At 44.6% G+C, this 22296-nt stretch overlaps 1 protein-coding gene across 2 annotated transcripts in view; it reads right to left on the bottom strand.

The window, feature by feature from the left end:
• PIP5K1B (phosphatidylinositol-4-phosphate 5-kinase type 1 beta) overlaps positions 1 to 22296 on the bottom strand; it is a 313786-nt gene that overhangs the window by 273502 nt on the left and 17988 nt on the right. The window contains exon 1 of one of the 2 annotated variants that reach the window (XM_030294331.1): positions 11815 to 11997. The exons of the other annotated variant lie outside the window; for it this stretch is intronic. Within the exon in view, the coding sequence (XP_030150191.1) occupies positions 11815 to 11988 (174 nt within the window). The 5' untranslated portion in view covers positions 11989 to 11997. Of the gene's footprint in view, positions 1 to 11814; positions 11998 to 22296 lie in introns of those variants that run through there. 2 annotated transcript variants of the gene reach the window in all.

Raw genomic sequence — 22296 nt, 5'->3', positions numbered from 1 at the left:
AAGACTGGAAGGAAATACTTAAAAAAAAATTTTTTTTTCACGTTTATTTATTTTTGAGACAGAGAGAGACAGAGCATGAACGGGGGAGGGTCAGAGAGAGGGAGACACAGAATCCGAAACAGGCTCCAGGCTCTGAGCTGTCAGCACAGAGCCCGACGCGGGGCTCGAACTCACGGACCGCGAGATCATGACCTGAGCCGAAGTCGGCCGCTTAACCGACTGAGCCACCCAGGCGCCCCGAAATACTTTAAAATGTAAATGATGATTTTGTCTGTGTGATGGAAATACAGGTTATATATAGATTTTTTTCCTTTGTAATTTTCTGTATTTCCAAGCCTGGTGAAATGGGCAAGTAATTGTAAGAGGAGAGGTGAAATGACATTTAGATACACTGATTAGACAGGGAAAAGCAAAAAAGTCTTTAGAAATGGCCTAATTCAGGGGGCCCCTGGGTGGCTCAGTTGGTTGAGTGTCCGACTTCAGCTCAGGTCATGATCTCACGGCTTGGGAGTTCAAGCCCCTCGTGGGGCTCTGTGCTGACAGCTCAGAGCCTGGAGCCTGCTTCAGATTCTGCGTCTCCCTCTCTCTCTCTGCCCCTAACCCACTCGCATTCTGTCTCCGTCTCTCTCAAAAATAAATAAACATTAAAAAAAAAAAAAAAAAGAACTGTGTGTTCTAGGGGTGGCTCAGTCGGTTAAACGTGCAACTTCGGCTCAGGTCATGATCTCACGGTCCGTGAGTTCGAGCCCCGCGTCGGGTTCTGTGCTGACAGCTCAGAGCCTGGAGCCTGTTTCGGATTCTGTGTCTCCCTCTCTCTGCCCCTCCCCCGCTCATGCTCTGTCTCTCTCTGTCTCTCAATCATAAATAATCGTTAAAAAAAGAAATTAAAAAAAAAAAAAGAAATGACCTAATTCAGTATTTCTCCCAATCTCTCCCAATCATGTAGGTAAAACACGTCTGGACCCTCAGGTGACTTACAAACCTCAAGCCTTGCAACTGATTTGGCAGACAACTTAGCCAAATCATGGCTTGAACTCAGATCTTGTGACATTTATGGCCTGTGCCACTCCCATGATATCACAGTGTCCTAGAGTCAGGGACGAACGAACTTCATAAGGAAATGCTCCATAAGGAAAGCGCAAGACTTACTGTGCACACCTACACTTCTCGCTAAATAAATATTTGCCTAGCATTATATCATAGTTTTATGACAGGCAAACAAGTCAGTTGCTACAGGAGCCCCAGTGACTTTGTCACAGCTAGTGAACCTGAGTCCTGGTTACAAAGGTCTTACGGCTGCATTGCATGGAAGCCCACCTCCAGAGACTTTCAAGGTCAAACTGTATCAGAATGCACCCCTATCCTTTGAAGCCAGGCATCTCTGGAACAATTAAGAAACGGGCCATTCTACCTTCTACTGCTGCGAACTACACACGTAATAGTCACTTCACTTCCACTCCGTGGCGTCATGTTAAGCAGATGTAATACAGCAATATTTTTAAGGTTTTTTTAAATGTTTTATTTATTTTTGAGACAGACAGAACATGAGTGTGGGAGGGGCAGAGAGAGAGGGAGACACAGAATCCGAAGCAGGCTCCAGGCTCCGAGCTGTCAGCAGAGAGCCCCACGCGGGGCTCAAACCCACGAACCGTGAGATCACGACCCGAGCCGAAGCTGGCCGTCCAACCCACTGAGCCACCCAGACGTCCACACTACTTAACGTTTGCCCAGCCCCAAAAAGGTTGGAGAGCAGACAGACTGAAAACCTTCTTTAGAAGCACCCACACCTTAAAGGCTTCAGTTACTTCCTATTTGTAAATAGGGAGCTTGTTAGGAACAAGCATCATCTCCATCCGACAAAAGCATCAGTTCTAAAACCTTTCACTTAAGGAAGAAAATTCGGACATTTGACGCAAGCACGTGTACAGAGCAGCCTGGGGCCACACAGGAGTGGCTTTCCATTTCGCTCTGCTTATCTCCAGCTGGCTGGGCTGGGAGAGCTTTCTAGGCAAAGGGGGTGGGGACATGGCCTCCAAGGACACAGGAGCAGAGAAGGACCGGCTACAGGTGGCAAGTTCAAGAACTGTTTTTCAGACAAGCACACGGACTCCCGACGGGCTAACCAGAAACATAACGCATGAACCCAAGATTCACTTATGGCAGGCAGGGAGAGAGCATGCCGGAGCCTGGACAATATGCCCGTCGCCTTGCCGCCTGGGCCGAGCAGTAATTAACCGAGACTTAGAACTTGAAGTTAGCTGCCAAGCCTGGAGCATGCACGGGCAGAGCAGAGCTGGGAGTGCCCGAGTCGAGCTGCAGAAATGCAAAAAAAAAAAATGCTGACCGTGGGAAGAATTCAAGGTGGACGAAGCCCCAAAAGAATCCAGGTAAGAGCAGGCTGAAAAGTACTGCCACCCGAGAGACCTCAGGGTGCGCTCTATTCCTGCCCCCCAAGTGACTTCGGTATCGAGGGAAGCCCTGGAAGGAGACGGACACAGACATGTTTCAGCGGAAGCGCGGAATTCTGAAATACCTTCAAGTTTTCACGGAAGAACGGAGTGTGCCCAAGTGGCCTGTCTGCTTTGCAGTCAGTCAAAACAAAGGCGACCAAAACGAAACAAGAACCATGTGGCTTTGGGCCTCCATCACAGACCTCAACTGCGAGAATTTAAGTAAATAAGACAAAAGAAGCCAAAAGGCTAGACTGTACGAAGGTGTCTAAATAAAAGCAGAAACACCGACGCTGGGTCATATCTGACGACTAATGATAGGGAAGAACTTGACCAGACACACAAGGAAACCGCTCAACCCCTTTAGGACTGATAACATGGAGATCTACGTTGGGAAGATAAAACGTGAGGCTTAAAAATTCAAAATTAAATGTTCACGACTGATACGGCTAAATCAAAATGGTGGTGGCCAGGGAGGAAGCTGGAGGAGTCTGTGATCGAGAGTAGATGTTGACCAGGATGGTCTGAGGTGCCCCAATGGAGGGCACAGATGCTGAGGGCAAGTCCTCCTTGGGTAAAGGGTAAAGCCATGCAGAACCAGTCAAACAGAGGCTCCAGCTCATTCTGAAACCCCAAGGGGTGGGTCTGAGCCCTAAACAAGAACAGATGGTGGTCTTGGCTGGTTGATCGAAAGGGGTTCAAGGGTAGTGCTTAATTAACCTTGGATTGAAGGGCTGAAAATAAGGAGTCTCATAGGACCCTGAAGGAGGGAGATCTGAAAGAACTTGCAGATTGAAAGTAAATGGAGCCCTTTTCACACAGGGCCTGTAACAGTCTGTTTAATCCAGAAACACCTGGAAGGTTCCATTTAGTCTAGAAATTTGGTCAACTCGCTGAGGAGCACAAGGACCAAGTTGTAGGTGCCTGATGACTACAGGAGAGCGGGAATGGGGCAGAGGGATTAAGGTCACCCCACCCCCCTTCCGTCCCCACCTTTCAGATAAGAAAACTCACACCCAGAAAGGCGAGGCCAACTGCTTGCCCAGGATGACAACTAACTCTCTCACGGCAGAGCCACGGTTAGCACCTGGATCTTTTCCTATCATTCCAGCAATTTTCACATTATTCCGTGCTCTCACATGAACCATAGGTAGCACCCAGCATTCTCCCATCAAACAGGAATTAAAATTGTTTTTGCTAGAAAACTATTACTGCTTTTATTCTTAATTGGGGGGAAATTCAGGAAAGCCATAAAAGAAGGAAAATCAACTGCAGCTTCATTTCTCAAAGCAACCTCCATTTTTAAGAAATTTTCATTATTTCTGTTAAATATGGTTTAGAGCCATTGTCATAGTCGGACAATATATATTTCATAGCGTGACTATTTATTCTACTGGTTTATTAGCTGGCCCACTGAACTTTGTGTCATCAGCCAGATAAAATACAGGGCTTTTAAGGATTTCTATCCAAGTCCTAAGGATCTTTCTTACATGGGGGCCAAGGAAAAATCTGAAGTCCTGCCTCTGGGGACTTCTTTCCAAGCTGTCACTCAATCGTTAACTGAGCTATGGCAGATGAATAGACTCAGCTGTGAACTTACTGGATCGTTCTGCCATCCTCCAACCGCTATTACGTGGGTAAGGAAATGTGTGAAAGGTTTTTGTCAAATGCTTCCATGTCTATGGCTCTCTCTTCCTCTGCCGATCTAGAACACTTCTTGAAAAAGGCAACGTGGGGGAGCCTGGGTGGCTCAGCCGGTTGAGCGACTGACTTCGGCTCAGGTCATGATCTCGTGGTTTGTGAGATCGAGCGCCGAGTGGGGCTCTGTGCTGACAACTCGGAGCCTGGAGCCTGCTTCAGATTCTGCGTCTCCGTGTCTCTCTCTGCCCCTCCTCCACTCGCACTTTGTCTTTCAAAAATAAATAAACATGAAAAAATTTTTAAAAAGGCAATGTGATCAATTAGTGACTGCACATTAGTAAATTTATGCTGGTTTCTAGGGATCAATACAATCTCTTCTGTGGGTTTGCAAATCACGCACATGCATGGTAATCCAGAATATTTGCAAGGGAACGATTCATACGCTGACGTGTCAGGAATTAAAAACTCCTTCAAAAGTTGCACAGAAGAACATTTGCATGTTTCTCAACTTCTGAAATGTCTCCCCCCTGCAAAATTTATTCAACGATCACTGGCAGTGTCTCAAAGGTGGTAACTTCTAACTCCTTCGACACCTCCAGATATGATCTAGTAGGTCCTAGAGATCTGAACTCCTTCAGATTAACTAGATGTTCTTTCACTGTCTTCTACGTCCCCCTTAATTCTTCCCTTTTCACTGTGAAGATCATTTTTCTCTTTGCCGGAGAACTGGAAGCAAGATAGGTCTGTATGTGTCATGTATTAATGTCAGCCTCATCCTCTCATTTATGCAATAGTCTCTCTTCTGTCTCCATTCTTCCAGCTCCAGCTATAACTAAGAAGCAAAACAAACTAAGACACTATTTTCAAACTACAAATGACATACCACACACTGTACGGTCTCAAACACACACCTGCACGTAGGCCAAAAAGGTTCAACCTGGCCAGTGAAGAAATTAACACAACAACGAAATGTCATCTTGTAGCAAAAGCCATGGAAACCCACCTTCCAACAGCATGCTGGTGAGTTTGCAGGGAAAACGGACCTACCCGCTGGACCTAGGATAACGTTAACTGTGCCTTTGGGGGGCAACTACACAAGATGTTTATGCCCTTTGGAAACCAGAAAAGCTACGCCTGAATGTTTATCTTTTTTTTTTTTTTTTTTTAATTTTTTTTTTTCAACGTTTATTTATTTTTGGGACAGAGAGAGACAGAGCATGAACGGGGGAGGGGCAGAGAGAGAGGGAGACACAGAATCGGAAACAGGCTCCAGGCTCTGAGCCATCAGCCCAGAGCCCGACGCGGGGCTCGAACTCACGGACCGCGAGATCGTGACCTGGCTGAAGTCGGACGCTTAACCGACTGCGCCACCCAGGCGCCCCCTGAATGTTTATCTTAAGGGACTCATTCTGAAATAAATCTGAAATAAAAGAAGGTCCAAGTCAACAAATATGCCCCTCAGAAATATCATCCTGGCCCCAAACGGTCGAAATATCCAATAGATATTGAGAGAGTAGACAGTCTAAATATCCAACAATGGAAATGGTTAAATGAACTACAAAACCTCAACCACGGTTGGCCAAATAACGTCCCCTCCCAAGGATGTCCAAGTCCTGACCCACGGAACCCGTGAATATGTGGTCTTACGTGGTAGAAGGAACTCTGCCGACGTGATTCACTTAAGGATTTTGAGATGGAGAGATCACCCTGGATTATCCAAGCAGGCCCAACACATCACAAAGGGCCATGCTAAGAGGCGGGCCCTGCCTGGGCCAGAGAAGGAGCCATGACAGGAGAAACAGAGGGGAGAGACTCAGAGATGAGATCTGAGGTTGGTCTGTTACTGGCTTTGAGGACAGAGGAAGGGGTCATGCACCAAAGTACGTGGAGGCCTCCAGGAGTCGGAAAAGGCAAGACAACATTCTCTCCTGGACACTTGAGCAGGGACACTGTCTTGCCAATACCTCGACTGTAGGAATTCTGATCATCAGAACCGTAGAATACCACATCTGTGTCCTCGGAAGTCACTACATTTATGGTAAGTTTTTACAGCAGCAACACTAATACACGACCAGGCAGCCACTAAAAACGATAAAACAGAGGACTGCATGGCAACGGAAGAAAACTGCTAACACGCACAGATGGGGAAATGGCAGGCATGGCGATTATTACTCTGTGAAATACATACAGATAGACTGAGGTTCTGGGGCACCTGGGTGGCTCAGGAGGCTAAGCATCGGGACTCCTGGTTTTAGCTCGGGTTCCTGAGTTCGACCCCCGCACTGGGCTCTACACTGACAGCGTAGAATCTGCTTGGGATTCTCTCCCTGCCCCTCTCCAGCTCGCTTGCTCGTTCTCTAAATAAATAAAGTAATTAAAAAAAAAAGATTTATAGAAACAGTTGAAAATATATCAATAGACTAAAAGACCTGGTAACCGGTCCCCCCACTTCTGCCCACAAGCACCTAAGACCCAGAATGGTCCTTTTCAAATATGGAATTAATTACCTTACTCCTCTGCTCAAAACCCTCCAACGGTTTCTGTCATCGCAAAGAAAAAGCCCAAGTCCCAAGAAGAACATACAGAGCCCAGGTCCGTGGCAGCGCACGGCTCTGGGAAGAGGCACCCACGCGTACTTTACGTGACCAGCAGTGACCTCCACCCAGGCACGAGCCGGCTCCTACTCCCTCCGGCTCTCCGAGCTTCCCGCCTTTGCTCTCTGCCTTGCTGACGCCACCTCGGCCTCACTGGCCAACTTTCTATTCCTAGAACATACCAAGCACACTCCTTCATACTTTCCACACGCCCTGCTCCCTCTGCCTCAAGTACCATATCCAGGGGTAGGTTTCCTAGGACAAAGGGCAGGGCAGGGCCGTCTCCTGGATCTGCTCTCCAAACACTTACATCATCTGTAAAGAGGTGGGTATGTCTATTTCCCTACAACCTCACCAGCACTGCCTTTTATCACTTCAAGGTGTGTTTGTTACAAAGTGATAGTTCAGTTTTGTGTTCACTTCTAGTTTAAACATTGTGAGCGTGTACGACTAGAAATAACACGCCACACACACTACACACTGGGATACCTTTTGGTGTCATCTGTGTAAGAGAATAGTGGGGGGGGCTACGTCATCTGTATTTTAATGCCTCATTACCTCACTTCCTTCCAGTCGCCGCGCAAAGGTCACCACCTTATGAACGAGGCTCTCCTTGACGACTTTATTTTCAATAAGAATCCCAGCGCCCACCTCCCAATTCCCTAATCCTGCTTACTTTTCCCTGTGGCATGTATTACCATCTGTCATTCTAAAAAATACCTCGTTGTTATACGTCTCCTCGAACTAGAACGTATACTCCTTAACAACGCAGACATCAGCAGCTTGGCCTATTGGGGTGTTCCTGGAGCCTAAGTGAGTTCACACGTGTGGGTGGTACACACGGTGGGGTGTGTGTGTGTGTGTGTGTGTGTGTGTGTATACATATATATATTTTTTTTTTTTTAATTTTTGAGACAAAGAGTGAGCATGCAAGCAGGGCAGAGGGCAAGGGGAGGGAGGGAGAGGGAAAGAAATAGAGAGAGACAGAGAGAGAGAATCTGAAGCAGGTCCCACGCTCAGTGTGGAGTCTGATGTGGGGCTTGATCCCACAACCCTGGGACCATGACCTCAGCCAAAATCAAAAACGGGATGCTCAACCGACTGAGTCACCCCGGCGCCCCCATGAATATTTGTTAAGGGACTCGCTGAAGATTAGAGAGGACTTCAGAGAAATGAAATATGTAGCTCGGTTGAAGGTGAACTGTACCCACTTCGTTTAGTGCTGTCATAATACTGTTTTCACAAACCACCAGCCAAGTAACTTTTAGTGATGCCTTTCATGGAAACTCCCTGTTCAATCACAAGTTTTCTGCACAAGCCTTTTAAAAATCAAGTTAGTCATCAAGTATCCTCTGAACCCAGATGCCGTCTCCCGTCTGTCTCATCAAGTTCCATAGTTTTTGTGCAACCAGAATTCCATTCTTCAGAAACGCTCAGCCCTCTTGGGTCACATTTCCCTTAAAATCCATGAGATCCAATGTATTTCCACTGAATGTTTTAAATTCCGCTCTCCTAATACCCTAGTCCCATGTCTCATGACCAGAGTTGTTCTTCTGTTTGCAGATTCCAAGAGATTCAAGACAGGAAACACACAGGACGAGCCCCAAGTGCTTAGAATGTCAGGAAATAAGGAGGTGCGAAAGCAAACAAACAAGACCCCACAATGATAGGGGGGCACGTCAGGGATACAGAAATGAACTAAAACAGCAAATAAAAATGGGGGCCAAAGCTAGGACAACACAAGAAAGTAAAGCAGTATCAGATTATAACTCAAAGTATAACATAGAGGCGGCCACAGAGACATAAATGACTGAATAAACAAATGGGGGGATGGGGCGTCTAGGTGGCTCAGTCAGTTAAGCATCCGACTTTGGCTCATGTCATGATCTCGCGGTCCACGAGTTTGAGCCCCACATCAGGATCTGTGGTGACAGCTCAGAGCTTGGAGCCTGCTTCGAATTCTGGGTCTCCCTCTCTCTCTGCCCCTCCCCTACTTGCGCACACGCTCTCTCTCTCTCTCTCACAAAAGTAAACAAACATTTAAAAAAATTTTTAAAAATCAACAAATGGGGGCAGAATAGACAAATCTCCCATGCAGAAGATTTCCACATTCTTTCTTTTTTTAAATAGTTTAAGTAATCTCTACACCCAATGTGGGGCTCAAACTCACAACCTCAAGATCAAGAGTCAAGTGCTCCACCAACTGAGCCAGCCAGGTGCCCTAGAATTCCATGTAATTCTTACAGAAACTCTTCCTTCAAGGGAAGGACCGTAACTTCCTACTTTTTAAAGTCTGGGCTGCACATAGGGACTTCCTTCCAAGCAGTACAGTGTGGAAAGGCGGAGGAAAGAACGAATAACTTTACGGTGGAGAAATCTGACAAACACTGCCTCACCCAGGCAATCAAGATCAACATCACAGTGATGTCATGTTAATAGGATATGTAATCTTGCTATGATGTGATGAGAACAGCACATTATCTCCCCAAAACACCTTACCCTGGGTTAATCATGAGACAACATGCAACAAATCCCAACTGAGGGACATTCTGTAACACACCGGACAGTAATTCTGTCAACTGTCAAGGTCATCAAAAACAAGAAAAATCTAAGATCCTGGCACCGTCGTTAGGAACCATGGAGACACGACAACTGCATGTAATGTGGTATCCCAGATGCAACCTGGAACACAAAAAGGGCAGTCGGGAAAATCAGCAAACGTGAAGAGAGTGCACACTTCAGTCGATTATAACGCAGAGATGTTGGTTCAGGAATTGGGACGCGGGCACCGTGTTTATCTAAGAGCGCTGCCCACACTCTACGCTGTAGTCTTGAGAATTCTCTACATCTAAAAAAGTTCTAAAGGGTTCACTGCAAGTAATTCCAACAGATCATCAGCACTGTCTTCAAAGGTTCCTCGGTCTTCCACATCCTACAGTAATTCTTCCTGAGTGGCCAGTGGTAAGTCCCATGTAGGGACTTCCCCCGTTGTATTCTGCCAAGTGACTCCAACAAAACCAAAAGGTATTGGACTTTGGGTCCACTTAGCCACCCGGCAGATGCTGAGACAATCATCCCTATTGCTTCTTCCACTTAGGCAGTTGGTGTTAACAAACTCCCATCAGCCTCAGCCTCCATCTGTCTGCTGAGCAGAAGGTTCGCACGACAAACTGACGGACTTCCCCCCCAACCCCTTTTAACCTCACCCAATGCTATGTAGAATGGCTTCTCCATTAAATTATAGCTTGGAGATAAGCCCATTCTTCCTTGTTTATCAACCCAGTTTCTCCTCTGGCCTTCCACAGACTGCAGAGACAATCCCATCCCTTTGAGAGTCTCAGGGCATTTGAACAGGAAGCCAGGGGAGCAAGTATCAGTCACCACAATAATAAACAAAAAAAGCATAGGGAAACGAGTAGGATCTTCTCTATCTAGTCCACATGACATATTCTGGAATCACCTGCCTGCTACCCTTTGGTCCTCAGTGGCCAAGTTCCTAACCCAGCCGTAGAGACAGGTCACGTGGAGCTCTGAGCCTTGGCTCTCGCTGTCCTTCTCCCCTCCCCCTCCCCCATTTGGGACATGTCCCTCTTCTCTGGTCATTCTTCCAGCTGCAGTGATCCTGCGTGCCTCCCCCACCGGACTGATCTTTCCCTTCTCCCAACTCTCGGTAGCCCCGTCTTATTTCGCATTCCTGGCCCTGCTGGTTGTGTTTCACGATCTTACCTCCTCACCTCCACTCTGAGTTCCTCCATGGGGTGAAACTCGTCTACTTTTCCGGTTCCCTTTGGCGCGCTGATCATTCTAACTGTCCAGTCAACACCAGCAAACATTTGAGGGCTTCTCAGACAATCTTCCAAAGAATCCCACCTTACAACAACTCACCGACAGAGACACACAATTACCCCCATTTTGTAGCTGAACATGCTGACGAGTGAAGGAGTCGAGTGGCTTTCCTGGGGTCACATGGAAGAAACAGAGGCTGAATGCGAATCCAAATTCATGCTCTTAATCACCGCAGCACATCTCACTGCATCTTACCAGCTAAACGATCCCTTACAGACTCTAGGTATTTAGTAAGTGGTGATCTCAGAAGGGAAGTTAAAAACCCTTCGTCTACAGGCCCCAAACTGACTGAGAAAACGTTTATCCAATTGTGCCCCCCAAACCTAAAAGTCATATAGAATCTGTACAGCAGAGACAACGGGACTCGAGGAAGAGAGCACCTGATTCAAATTTCTTTAGGAAGCACCACGGTCAGCCATCATTCTTCACACGTTGGCCAGTGCGAAGGACCGAGGGACACACGCTGGACAAACAGCGAAAACTAAGACAGGCAAGGCTGTAGCGTTTCGACTGCAATGCCAGGCTAGCTCACATGCTTCGAGGAGACGGGGCAGAGACAAGGCATCGGGCCAGAGGAGTAACCAGCCCCCAGCACCGTGCTGTGTGAGCACGTACAACATAGAGCAAGGTTCTCTCCGGCCATCTGCTTCCCATCTCCCGCCGGCAATTTTGTGCTTGGGTGACCAGCTTCTTACACGATGTCTAAAAATAAGCGAGCGCCAATTCAATTACCAAAGTACATGAGTATTTACGGTCACCTTGTGGCCTACACCTAAATCAAACACCCTTCCTTTCTATTACAAGGAGCAAGGTGCTGGCCTCCCTCCGCAGGTGCAAAGCATCAGAATTGGTCCGAGGCTCCAATGTCCTCATGGTCACCACCGGATGACAAGCTTAAAGAATGCCCGACCCCGGCGGCAGCCATCAGTTGTAACGCCCACTCCACGCAGCCAAGAATTACCAGGCTTTGCCAAAGGGGCGGGCGCACCTCTCTACTCTGCCGTGTTCCTGACGTCTCTCTCAGGCCAGGGGCTACTTAACCCTGAGCACTCCCGGAATGCCTCGCCCGGGGAAAAACTACTGGCCTTGCCGCACCTGTTAGATGGGTTACCTATTTTCTTTAGGCCCCGCTATCTTCGGTTTACCAGACCCAACTGACTGCTTGGCTTAGCTATCAGACTGGAGACCAAGCGCCCCCTCTTCTGAGGTCCTTTTCACCAACAGGAGGTGGCCACACTTGGGAGCTTCGGAAGAAATATGAATGAAGACCACGTGAGACGTACCATCGCCGCTGCCCAAGTGGGCCGAAGGGGATCTGGCAGTGGAGCCGAAGTCAGAAGTGGCAAGGGCATGAATTTCCTTCGGATCCCAGATACGCCAAACCCCGGATGATTCGTTTCAGAAACTCCTGAACAGGACTTCGCCACAAGTAAGTGCCAGTGATCCAGGGGACTCATCCGTCAACATGATTCTGAGGTCAAGATAACCGCTCTGGACAACGTTTTATTTCCTAAAAAAATAATCAGGCAACCCTCGTTCCTTCAAGAACTTACAACCCCACAGGAAAGAGGAGACATGCCTGCAGATAACTGGAAATACACACCGGAGAATGCTAAGTCCGTAAGCGCGGTTTAAAGAAAATGCTTATCTCCTCCACCCCACTACTGATTCCCAGGGTCACCGGAAAGATTTCGAGAGCTTCTAGAAGCAACTCCCTCTTGGCCTGGTTCACATAGAAGCACAGGAGCCCCGGAAGCCGAGGATGAGCCGGAAGGTGCTGGAACCCAGCTCGCTCCTTTCCTCGTCTCCTAGTCTCCTTGCCTCCACGTTATAAAAAGGCTTGCAATCTGTTTATTATGAAATACTTCCCGAAACACTGCAAAGAAAAGGACATGTGCACAAGCAAAGAGCATAATTCTAACATTTTAACACTTTTTGAAGTGCAGCACTAAGAGCAACTTCTATTTTGATTTAAGTGTTTTTATTTATTTTTGAGAGAGAGAGAGAGTGTGAGCAGGGGAGGGGCGCAGAGAGAGAGAGAGAGAGAGAAAGAGAGAGAGAGAGAGAGAAAGAGAAAGAGAGAGAGACATAACCCGAAGCAGGCCCCAGGCTCTGAGCCCGACCTGGGGCTCGAACTTGTGAACCACGAGATCGTGACCTGGGCTGAAGTCACGCACTCAACAGACTGAGCCACCCGGGCACCCCTGTGAAAGCAATTTCACAGCATGTTGTAAGCCCTTGGCACCAGCCCGTCTTCAGATCTGGAGAACTACCAGCTCCCCTGCCACCTCCAAGGCTTACCCTAGAGCCCCTGGGCTGGCTTTACCCCCAACCCTGCTGAGTGCATACTCAGCACTCTTATCGACCCCTAATCAACAGTGCCTGGCTCCTCTAATCTACTGTAAATTTGTTGAGGGCGAAACCCACTCATCTGTTTTGCAATTTCCCTCCCCACCTCACCCCCACTCTAAATGTTACCCCCTTGCCCTCAGCACCTCACAAAAAGCTTGAGACCTGTTATAAAAAGCACAAAACAAACGACTCAGTATTTACCTAACTCCTACTACCAATATTGCTTTATTTTAGCCCATCTTCCCAATAACCCGTCGAAATAGGCGACATCAGCTTCATTTCACAGGCTGTTCTTTGCTGGGAAGACAAAGGAAATTGGCTCATCTTAGATTCTGTCCACCCTACACAACGCAAGGTCAAGTTTCCCTCTCTTGGGAAACTTGCAGGGCAAAATGTACACGTCCTACCCAGACAGGACAAGTATCAGAAATCATACTGGTAGAACAGAGACTCGTCAACTGATGTTAAATTGAAAACACCGCAACTTTCAGACATCATGAGTTAGTCTAGAACAGACTAACTCTAAGGCTCGAAAGCAGCACTCGAACATGACCCATGTCCCTTAACACGAAATTATCACACATATTTAAAAGAGTCCATAGGCTTGTGCTAAAGGTAACTTTCCTTAACAGGGATGACTCTGGAGACGGTTATCTGTTTACCTGTTAATGATTGAAGGATAAGTAAGGAGGAACAATTTTCAACTAAGAGTGTAAAGGAGGTGCCCCAATCTTGTCCCATCTCAGGAATAATTCTCATGGGGGGAAAAAAAACAGAGAAGATACATTAGAGCAATTCAAAACAATCGGGAAATCACTGATCCCTTTCCTGTTTCCACTCTAGTTGATCTGTATTTGTACCGAGTGTATATACAAGGTGGGTAGGACCCACTTTAAGCACCCAATGAAATCCATGGAATTTACTGTCAGTTCCAATACACCTGATATGACAAGCTCAAGAGTTTTATTTCTCAACGTAGTCCAGGTCAAATTCCATTCCAGTGACTCCTGTGGGCTTACTCAAATCCTCTGCTTTCCTGCAATTTAGTTCTCATAGTACTTAAAGTGTGAAATCGGTTAAGAATTGAGTAACTTCTTGACACAATTTCCAAATGGAATTGGCTATGGGCTGTTAGAATAGATCTAAAACCTTTTTAATCCCCAAATGAGTCTCATCTGCTGATATGGGTCATTTCTCAAGAATTGGTATCAGTCCTGGGGCCCCTGGGTGGTTAGAAGCCTGACTCTTGATTTCAGCTAAGGTCGTGATCTCACCATTCGGGAGTTCGAGCCCCCTGTCGGGCTCTGTGCTGACCATGTGGAGCGGCTTCAGATCCTCTCTCTCCCCCTCTCTCTGCCCCTCCCCTGCTCGCACTCTCTCTCAAAATAAATAAACGTTAAAAAAAATTTTTTTTATAACGTTTATTTACTATTGAAAGACAGAGAGAGTCAGAGCGTGAGGAGGGGAGGGGCAGAGGGAGAGGGAGACACAGAATCCGAAGCAGGCTCCAGGCTCCGAGCTGTCGGCACAGAGAGCCCCACGCGGGGCTCGAACTCACAGACCGTGAGATCGTGGCCCGAGCCGAAGTTGGACGCTTAACCGGCTGACCACCGAGGTGCCCCTCAAAATACATAAACTTAAAAAATAATAATAATAATTGGCATTCATCCCAAATTAGTCTTGTGGAGTATTTCTTCAATTGCCCTATCCTCACCCGTACGGAAAGCAGGAAAGGGACTGTCACTGGTGAATGGCTCCTGGTGGGTGGTATCAGGTGCTCCAAATCTTGTTGACCCTGTATGTTATCTTCTCCATCGTACGACAGCCTGTGAATTATGTTCTCATGGTCCTCCTATCATATTCGTACGCGACCAAATACACCCAATAAGAAGGTCAACAAAAGCATCAAAGCAAATCGCACAAAAGTACTCTACGCTTTCTCTTGCTTATCCATGTACTGAATTATAAATCGTCTTTTATAGCACTATACCCTATTTTATATTTATTTTCCAGGGGCTTTTCCGTAGTATTCTATAATACAAAGAAGAGCATATTGTTCTCTTACAGTTTGTCCAATCGTCTCCCCAAATGTTAGAGAATGAAGTTATTTGGAGTCTTTCATTAAAACTAACACTGTTCTAGGGGCGCCTGGGTGGCTTAGTCAGTTGAGCGTCCGACTTCGGCTCAGGTCTTGATCTCACAGTCTGTGAGTTCGAGCCCCGTGTCGGGCTCTGTGCCGACAGCTCAGAGCCTGGAGCCTGCTTTGGATTCTGTCTCCTTCTCCCTCTGCCCCTCCCCACTTGTGTTCTCTCTCTCAAAAATAAATAAATGGAAAAAAAATTTTAAATAAAACTAATACTGTTCCAACAAAATTTTTTTTCTATTTTTTTCCCCTGTCAAGAGAAATTACTATATTAAAGAGTACGTTCATTACAATAACTTTTGTTAAATAATTTTGGTACCCTTCAGGAAATATGCACTGATTTGAATGCTACCGATTGTGTGTATTTGCGAGTCTACACAGCCACACCAATATTCTGACTTAGCATTTTAATTATTTTTTAAAATCCCAGTTGACCTCAGGTTGCATTTCTTGTATATTTACCATGTTTGCTTCTTTATGCACACACTGGTCTTTCTCATGTATAAAAATGATAAAGTACTTAACTTTTGGCCATTTATCCAAATAAAGACTAGTCGTAACATAGCTATATCTTCACCTTATACATTCTGGATAGTAACCTTCTCGTGTGTGTGCACGTGTGTGTGTCGATGTGTTTCCGTTTCAATAGGTGTTTCAAAAATCCTAATTTTATTGGTTCTGATGTAATCTCTCAAAACAACCAAACATGTTAAGATTTTATCTTCCTTTTATATCTTGGAAAATAAATTAGACTGGAGATTTTATTATCTCCCATAAATAAACCCAAGTATACTTTGTTCTACATGACAGAAATTAAGGATTTACTCTTACCCTTCAATGACCATTAAAACAATGAGAAATGAAAGAGAAGATGTTACAACTGATGATACGGAAATAAAAGAGATCATAAGAGACTATGAAAAACAGTTTTATGCTAACAAACCGCACAACCTAAGAAATTAGATAAAATTACAGGCCAATATTCCTGATGAACATAGATCCAAAACTCTTCAAAAAATTTTTTCAAACCCATTTCAACAATACATTAAAAAGATTATATACCATGATCAAGTGGAATTGATTCCAGGGGTGCAAGGATGGTTTAACACCCGCAAATTGTTTACTGTGAACACCAGAGTAACAAAATCAAAGATGAAAAAATCCTATTACCATCTCCATAGATGCAGAAATCAGAAAATAGATGAACAAAAAACCCGAGCTTCCATGTATCATAAAAACTTTCAAAGTGGGTTTACGGGGAACATACCTCAATGTGATAAAGGCCACGTGTGACAAGCCCACAGTGAGCATCATACTGAACAGTGAAAAGCTGTTAAGATTTTCCTCTAAAATCAGGAGCAGGACAAGGGTGCCCACGGCTGCCATTTTTATTCAACATAGTATTGGAAGTCCTAGCCACAGCAATTGGGCAAGAAAAAGAAACCAAAGACATCCAAATTGGACACAGAGACGTAAAGCCGTCACTCTTTGCAGATGACAAATCATCATATAAAGCAAACCCTGAGGATTCCCTCAAAAAATAACAAAAAAAAAAAAAAAGAGAAATTAAGAAAACAATCCCATTTATAACCGCATAAAAAATACCTAGGAATAAATTTAGCCAAGGAGGTGAAAGACCTCTATATTGAAAACTACAAGAGATTAATGAAAGAAACTGAAGAAGACACAAATAAATGGAAAGATATTCTGTGCTCAGAATATCTTCTCTGGCTGTAAGACGTATATTTTTTAAATGTTCATATTACCCAAAGGAATATACAGATTCAATGCAATCCCTATTAAAATTCCAATGGCATTTTTCACAGAAATAGGACAAAAAAAAATCTAAAATTTGCATGGAACCATAAAAATACCCCAAAGCAATCTTGAGGAAGAACAACAAAGTTGGAAGCATCGTGCTTCCTGATTTCAAACTACATTCCAAAGCTACTGTAGCTAAAACAGTACAGTAACAGAGTACTGATAGATCAATGGAACAGAAAAGGGAGCCCAGAAATTATCAAAGGAATATATGGTCAATTAATTACAAGACAGAGCCCAAGAATATACCATGAAGAAAGGACAGTCTCTTCAATAAATGATGCTGGGAAAATTAGACATCCCATGCAAAGAATGAAACGGGACCCTTATCTTACGTCATGCACAGAAGTTAACTCAAAATGGATTAAACACTTGAACGTAGGCCTAAAACCATGAAACTCCTAGAAGAAAACAAAGGCAGATACAGGGCTTGGCAATGAGTTTTTGAATTTGACACCAAAAGCAAAAGCAAGAGAAGCAAAAACAAACATCAAACTAACATCAAACAGACATTAAACTAAAAAGCTTCTCCACAGCCAAGGAAACCATTAACAAAATAAAAAGGCAACTTACCGAATAGAAGGTACTTGCAAGTCATGTATTAAGTAAGGGGTAACATTCAAAATATATGAAGAACTCATAGAAATGAGTAGCAAAAGAGGAGAAGGAGCAAAGAAGGGAAAGGGGGAGGGGGAGACACAGGGGGAGGGGGAGGAGAAGAAAATAATAATCCAGTTATATGGGCAGAAGAACTCAAAAGACATTTTTCCAAAGGTAGCCAGCAGGTACCTGGAAAGATGCTCAACATTGTTAATCATCAGGGAAATGCAAACCCAAAGTGCAGGAGATATCCCCTCACACCTGTCAGAATGGCTATTACCAAAAGGCCAAAAATAACAAGGGCTGGTGAGGATGTGGCGAAAAGGGAACCCTCGTGCACTGGTGCTAGGAATGTCAACTGGTCCAACGACTACAGAAAACAGTATGGATGTTCCTCAAAAAATTAAAAACAGAACTACCACATGACCCAGTAACTCCACTTCTGGGTACTTAGGCAAAGAAAACAAAAACACTAATTCAAACACATATATGTACCCCGAGGTTCACTGCAGCACTATTTACAATACCCAAGATATGGAAACAACCCAAGTGTCCATCAACAGGTGAATGGATACAGAAACTGCGATGTACAGGTACGTTAGAATGTTCCTCAGCCATAAAAAAAGGATGAAATCCTGCCATTTGTGACGACATGGATGGGCCTCAACGGCATTGTGTTAAGTGAAAGAAGTCAGAGGAAAACAAGTACCATACGATTTCATGTGTGTGTGAAATCGCAAAACCAAAACAAACAGAAATAGAGTCATAAACACAGAGCACTGATGGTCAGAGGGGAGGGGTAGCAGATGGGCAAAATAAGCGAAGGGGATTAAGACATATAAACTTCCAGTTATAAAAGAAATAAGTCAGGGGGGTATAAAGTACAGCAGAAGGAATACAGCCAATAATATTGTCCTTACTTTGTACGGTGACAGATGGTAACTAGACTTATTATGGTGACCATTCTGTAACGTATGTAATTGTCCAATTGCTACGTTATACACTTGAAACTAATATAATAGTGTACGTCAACTATATTTCAATAAAAATAAATTAAGGAAAAAAAATACAGCAAGGGAAAGCAAAGAAGTGATTCAGCGCTAATGAGTATTGATTACAGATAGGAAGTAAGTTAACTGAGTGAGCTGGTAAGTTGGTTGCTAAGGGAACACCTCCCTTGGGATAAAATCACACCACAGAGAGTGCAAAGTGTACATGGGTAAGGACCAGAGGTGCGGAAGGCTCTTTCCTGTTTTGGAGCAAGAACATGAAACATTAAAACAGTGGAAAGTAGGGCGTCTGGGGGCGCCAGTCGGTTAAGTAGACTTCGGCTCAGGTCATGATCTCGCCGTTCACGGGTTCGAGCCCCGCGTTGGGTTCTGGGCGGATGGCTCGGAGCCTGCTTCGAATTCTGTGTCTCCCTCTCTCTCTGCCCCTCCCCTGCTCGTGCTGTCTCAAAAATAAACAAACATTAAAAAGAAAAATTAAAAGAGTGGAAAATACCGGAGAAGGGAAGTTCAAAGACTTTCCGTCAACGCAGGCTAATTCTTTTCTTTTTTTTTTTTTAAATTTTTTTTTTCAACGTTTATTTATTTTTGGGACAGAGAGAGACAGAGCATGAACGGGGGAGGGGCAGAGAGAGAAGGAGACACAGAATCGGAAACAGGCTCCAGGCTCTGAGCCATCAGCCCAGAGCCCGACGCGGGGCTCGAACTCACGGACCGCGAGATCGTGACCTGGCTGAAGTCGGACGCTTAACCGACTGCGCCACCCAGGCGCCCCTAATTCTTTTCTACCATAAGGGTGTCTGCACTTGAATTTGGGGAAAAAGCCTCTCTCTTCCTTGGAATGTAGTGTGCACAAGACGCAGGACAGCGACCTGGGGCACTTCTCTGCAGTAAGCGGGTAGGTCCATGAACTTCCCACTGGAAATGGTGGACGTGAGAGGAAGAAACTATTTTCCGGAGATTTAAAAGAAAAGCCAAGGTTTATTCGCATAGACGTCCATAACAGCTGAGCGTGGGAGAAAGGTGACAGTTTATGCCTCCAGGTTTCTATTTCTTTACATTTGGTTCTATACTAGCTCATATTAAATGCTAAAAGTCAGCCACGGGAAAGCCTGGGACAAAAGTGATATCCCAACTAGCAAATACTCAATACGCTGAGGCACGTGTTTATTCACTAACCTTATTCTTTCGGTCTTATTTTCCTGGTTCTCGCCTCCCCTCCCCCAGATTTCCTCAATTGTTTCTACCCTATTATATTCATAAGCAATTTGGTCAGCCACCTCAAATTCTTTTTGAAATGAGCATATAAGTAAATAAAATCCGTAATTTTGTAAGGTGTTATAATGATAACAGGTAAATTTTTTTTTAAAGGAAATTAGAGTGAAATAAATGGGCACTCTCTATTTAAGGGCTGCAAAACTTAATCTTGTTAATACGGCAATACTTCCCGATCTACAGATGCAATCCAGTCCCTGTGAAAATCCCTTTTCACTGAAACGGGCGACCGTTTGCTTTTAACGTTCATATGGAAACTCGAGGGACTCAGAAGAACCAAAACAATCTTGGAAAAGAAGAACCGTCTTGGAAAAGAACAAAGTTGGGAGACTCACATTTTCTGATTTCAAAACTGATGACAAAGTTACAGGAAGCAATATAGTTGGTACTGGCATTAAGAAGTGACCCATAGATCAATGGAACAGAAATGAGAGTTCAGAAATACACCCTTTTATAGATGGTGGAATTGATTTTGGACAAGGGTGCCAAGACAACTAAGTGGGGAAAGAATAGTCTTGTCAACGAATGTTAATGGGACACACGGATATCTACATGCAAAAGAATGAAGCTGGAACCCTACTCCACACGATATACAAAAATTAATTCTAAATGGACTGAAGACCAAACTGTACGAGCTGAAACTATAAAACAATTAGAAGAAAATACAGATATAAATCTGTGACCTTGTATTTGGCAGAGGATTCTTAGGTAGGATACCAAAAGCCCAAGCAACCAAAGAAAAAAATAAATAGGTTAGATTCATCACAATTAAAAACTTTAATGCTTCAGGGGCACCTGGGTGGCTCAGTGAGTTAAGCGTCCACCTCTTGATTTTGGCTATCATGATCTCACCGTTTGTGGGTTCAAGTCCCACGTCATGCTCTGCACTGACAGCATGAAGACTGCCTGGGATTCTCTCTCTCTCTCTCTCTCTCTCTCTCTCTCTCTCTCTCTCTCTCGTGTACCTCTCCCACTTGCACGCAAGTGCCCCTGCTCTCTCTACAAAAATAAATAAACTTAAGGGGAGCCTGGGAGGCTCAGTGAGTTAAGTGTCCCACTTTGGCTCAGATCATGATCTCACGGTTTGTGGGTTCAAGCCCCACGTCAGGCTCTGTGCTGACAGCTCAGAGCCTGGACCTTGCTTCAGATTCTGTCTCCCTCTCTCTCTCTCTGCCCCTCCCCTGCTCACACTCTTGTCTCTGTCACTCTTAAAAAAATAAAACATTACAAAAATTAAAAAGATAAACTTTAAAAGAAATTTTATAAAAAAAAATTTAATGCTTCACAGGACGTCATGAAAAAGCAAAAAGACAAATACACAGAATGGGAGTCTAGTTTTGCAAATCATGCATCTGTTAAGCACCTGTATCTAGAATGTCATAACAAGGATTAAAACTTAATAATAAAAAGACAACCCAATTAAAAATAGGTAAAGGATCTAAACAGACATTTCACGAAGGAAATATACAAGTAGCCAATGAGCATAAGAAAAAGATGCTTGAGATCACTAATAATCAGGGAACTGCAAATCAAAACCACAAATCAGTAAGATGATCCCTCACACCCGAATGGGTTATAATAAAAAGTATGCATGAGGATGCAAAAAAAAAAAAAAGGTTGATTTTTTTTCTCATTTCATTGAAAAAAAATCAATGTATTTGGAGGTCTAGAACTTCCATTTATCCAAATATTTTAAATTCAGTTAAACCCTTCCTTCAAAATGTGTACCTCTCCATACACACCTCACACATCAGTCCACGAGTATATCCTTGCAATTATTCCTTTGTAGCCCAGGAACACATTTTTAACTTAAGGTTTTTATTTAACTTCTAGTTACTTGACATGTAATGTAATACGGCTTTCAGGTGTCGAATTAGTGATTTGTCATTACATTCAATACCCAGTGCTCATCACAACCAGCGCCTTGCTCCTTAATACCCATCACCCATTTAGCCCTCCCCCATCCACCTCTTCCCCATCGACCGTCAGTTGAAACACATTTTTAATGGTGTTTAAACATATGCACTTTATTCCACCTAGAAGGCAATCAGTAACAGTACCATGAGTTACCATCTCTATGTAGGCACACTAACTACCCTCCAGGTCAATAAATCACCTTTAAGGAAGCATATGGGAGTACTGCGAATGTGGAATTTTCCCTTGTCCACAGAGGACCAGACTTCTCTAGCAATTCTTCATGCAAACTTTTCACTGACCAGCGAAACGCCATCAGTTTGGAAACACACTGCCTCTTCATGAGAGACGACACAGAATGTTCTTTTTTAACGTCCTTTCCTTTTCTCAACCCTTTAAGGACCTTCCCATCACACAAAATTCAAACCCAAAGTCACTGTCACGTGCAGAAGACTCTATCTGCCATGGCCCTGGGTTCTCCCTTCCATTCCCTCAGCTCTGTAGGTACCGGTTTCCACCTAGTACTCACACGAGGAACTCTGCCTAGCTCAGGGCTTTGCACTTTCTGTTCCTTCTGCCTGAAATGCTTTCCTCCAAACCTGCGTAGTGTGCTCGTCTATTTTGTGCAGAACTTTGTTTGTTACGGACCGAAT

This window comes from Lynx canadensis, chromosome D4, assembly GCF_007474595.2.
Source record: "Lynx canadensis isolate LIC74 chromosome D4, mLynCan4.pri.v2, whole genome shotgun sequence".
Classification (NCBI taxonomy): Eukaryota; Metazoa; Chordata; class Mammalia; order Carnivora; family Felidae; genus Lynx; species Lynx canadensis.
The sequence above is the reverse complement of the archived record's forward strand: the minus strand, read 5'-3'. Positions and strand labels throughout refer to the sequence as shown.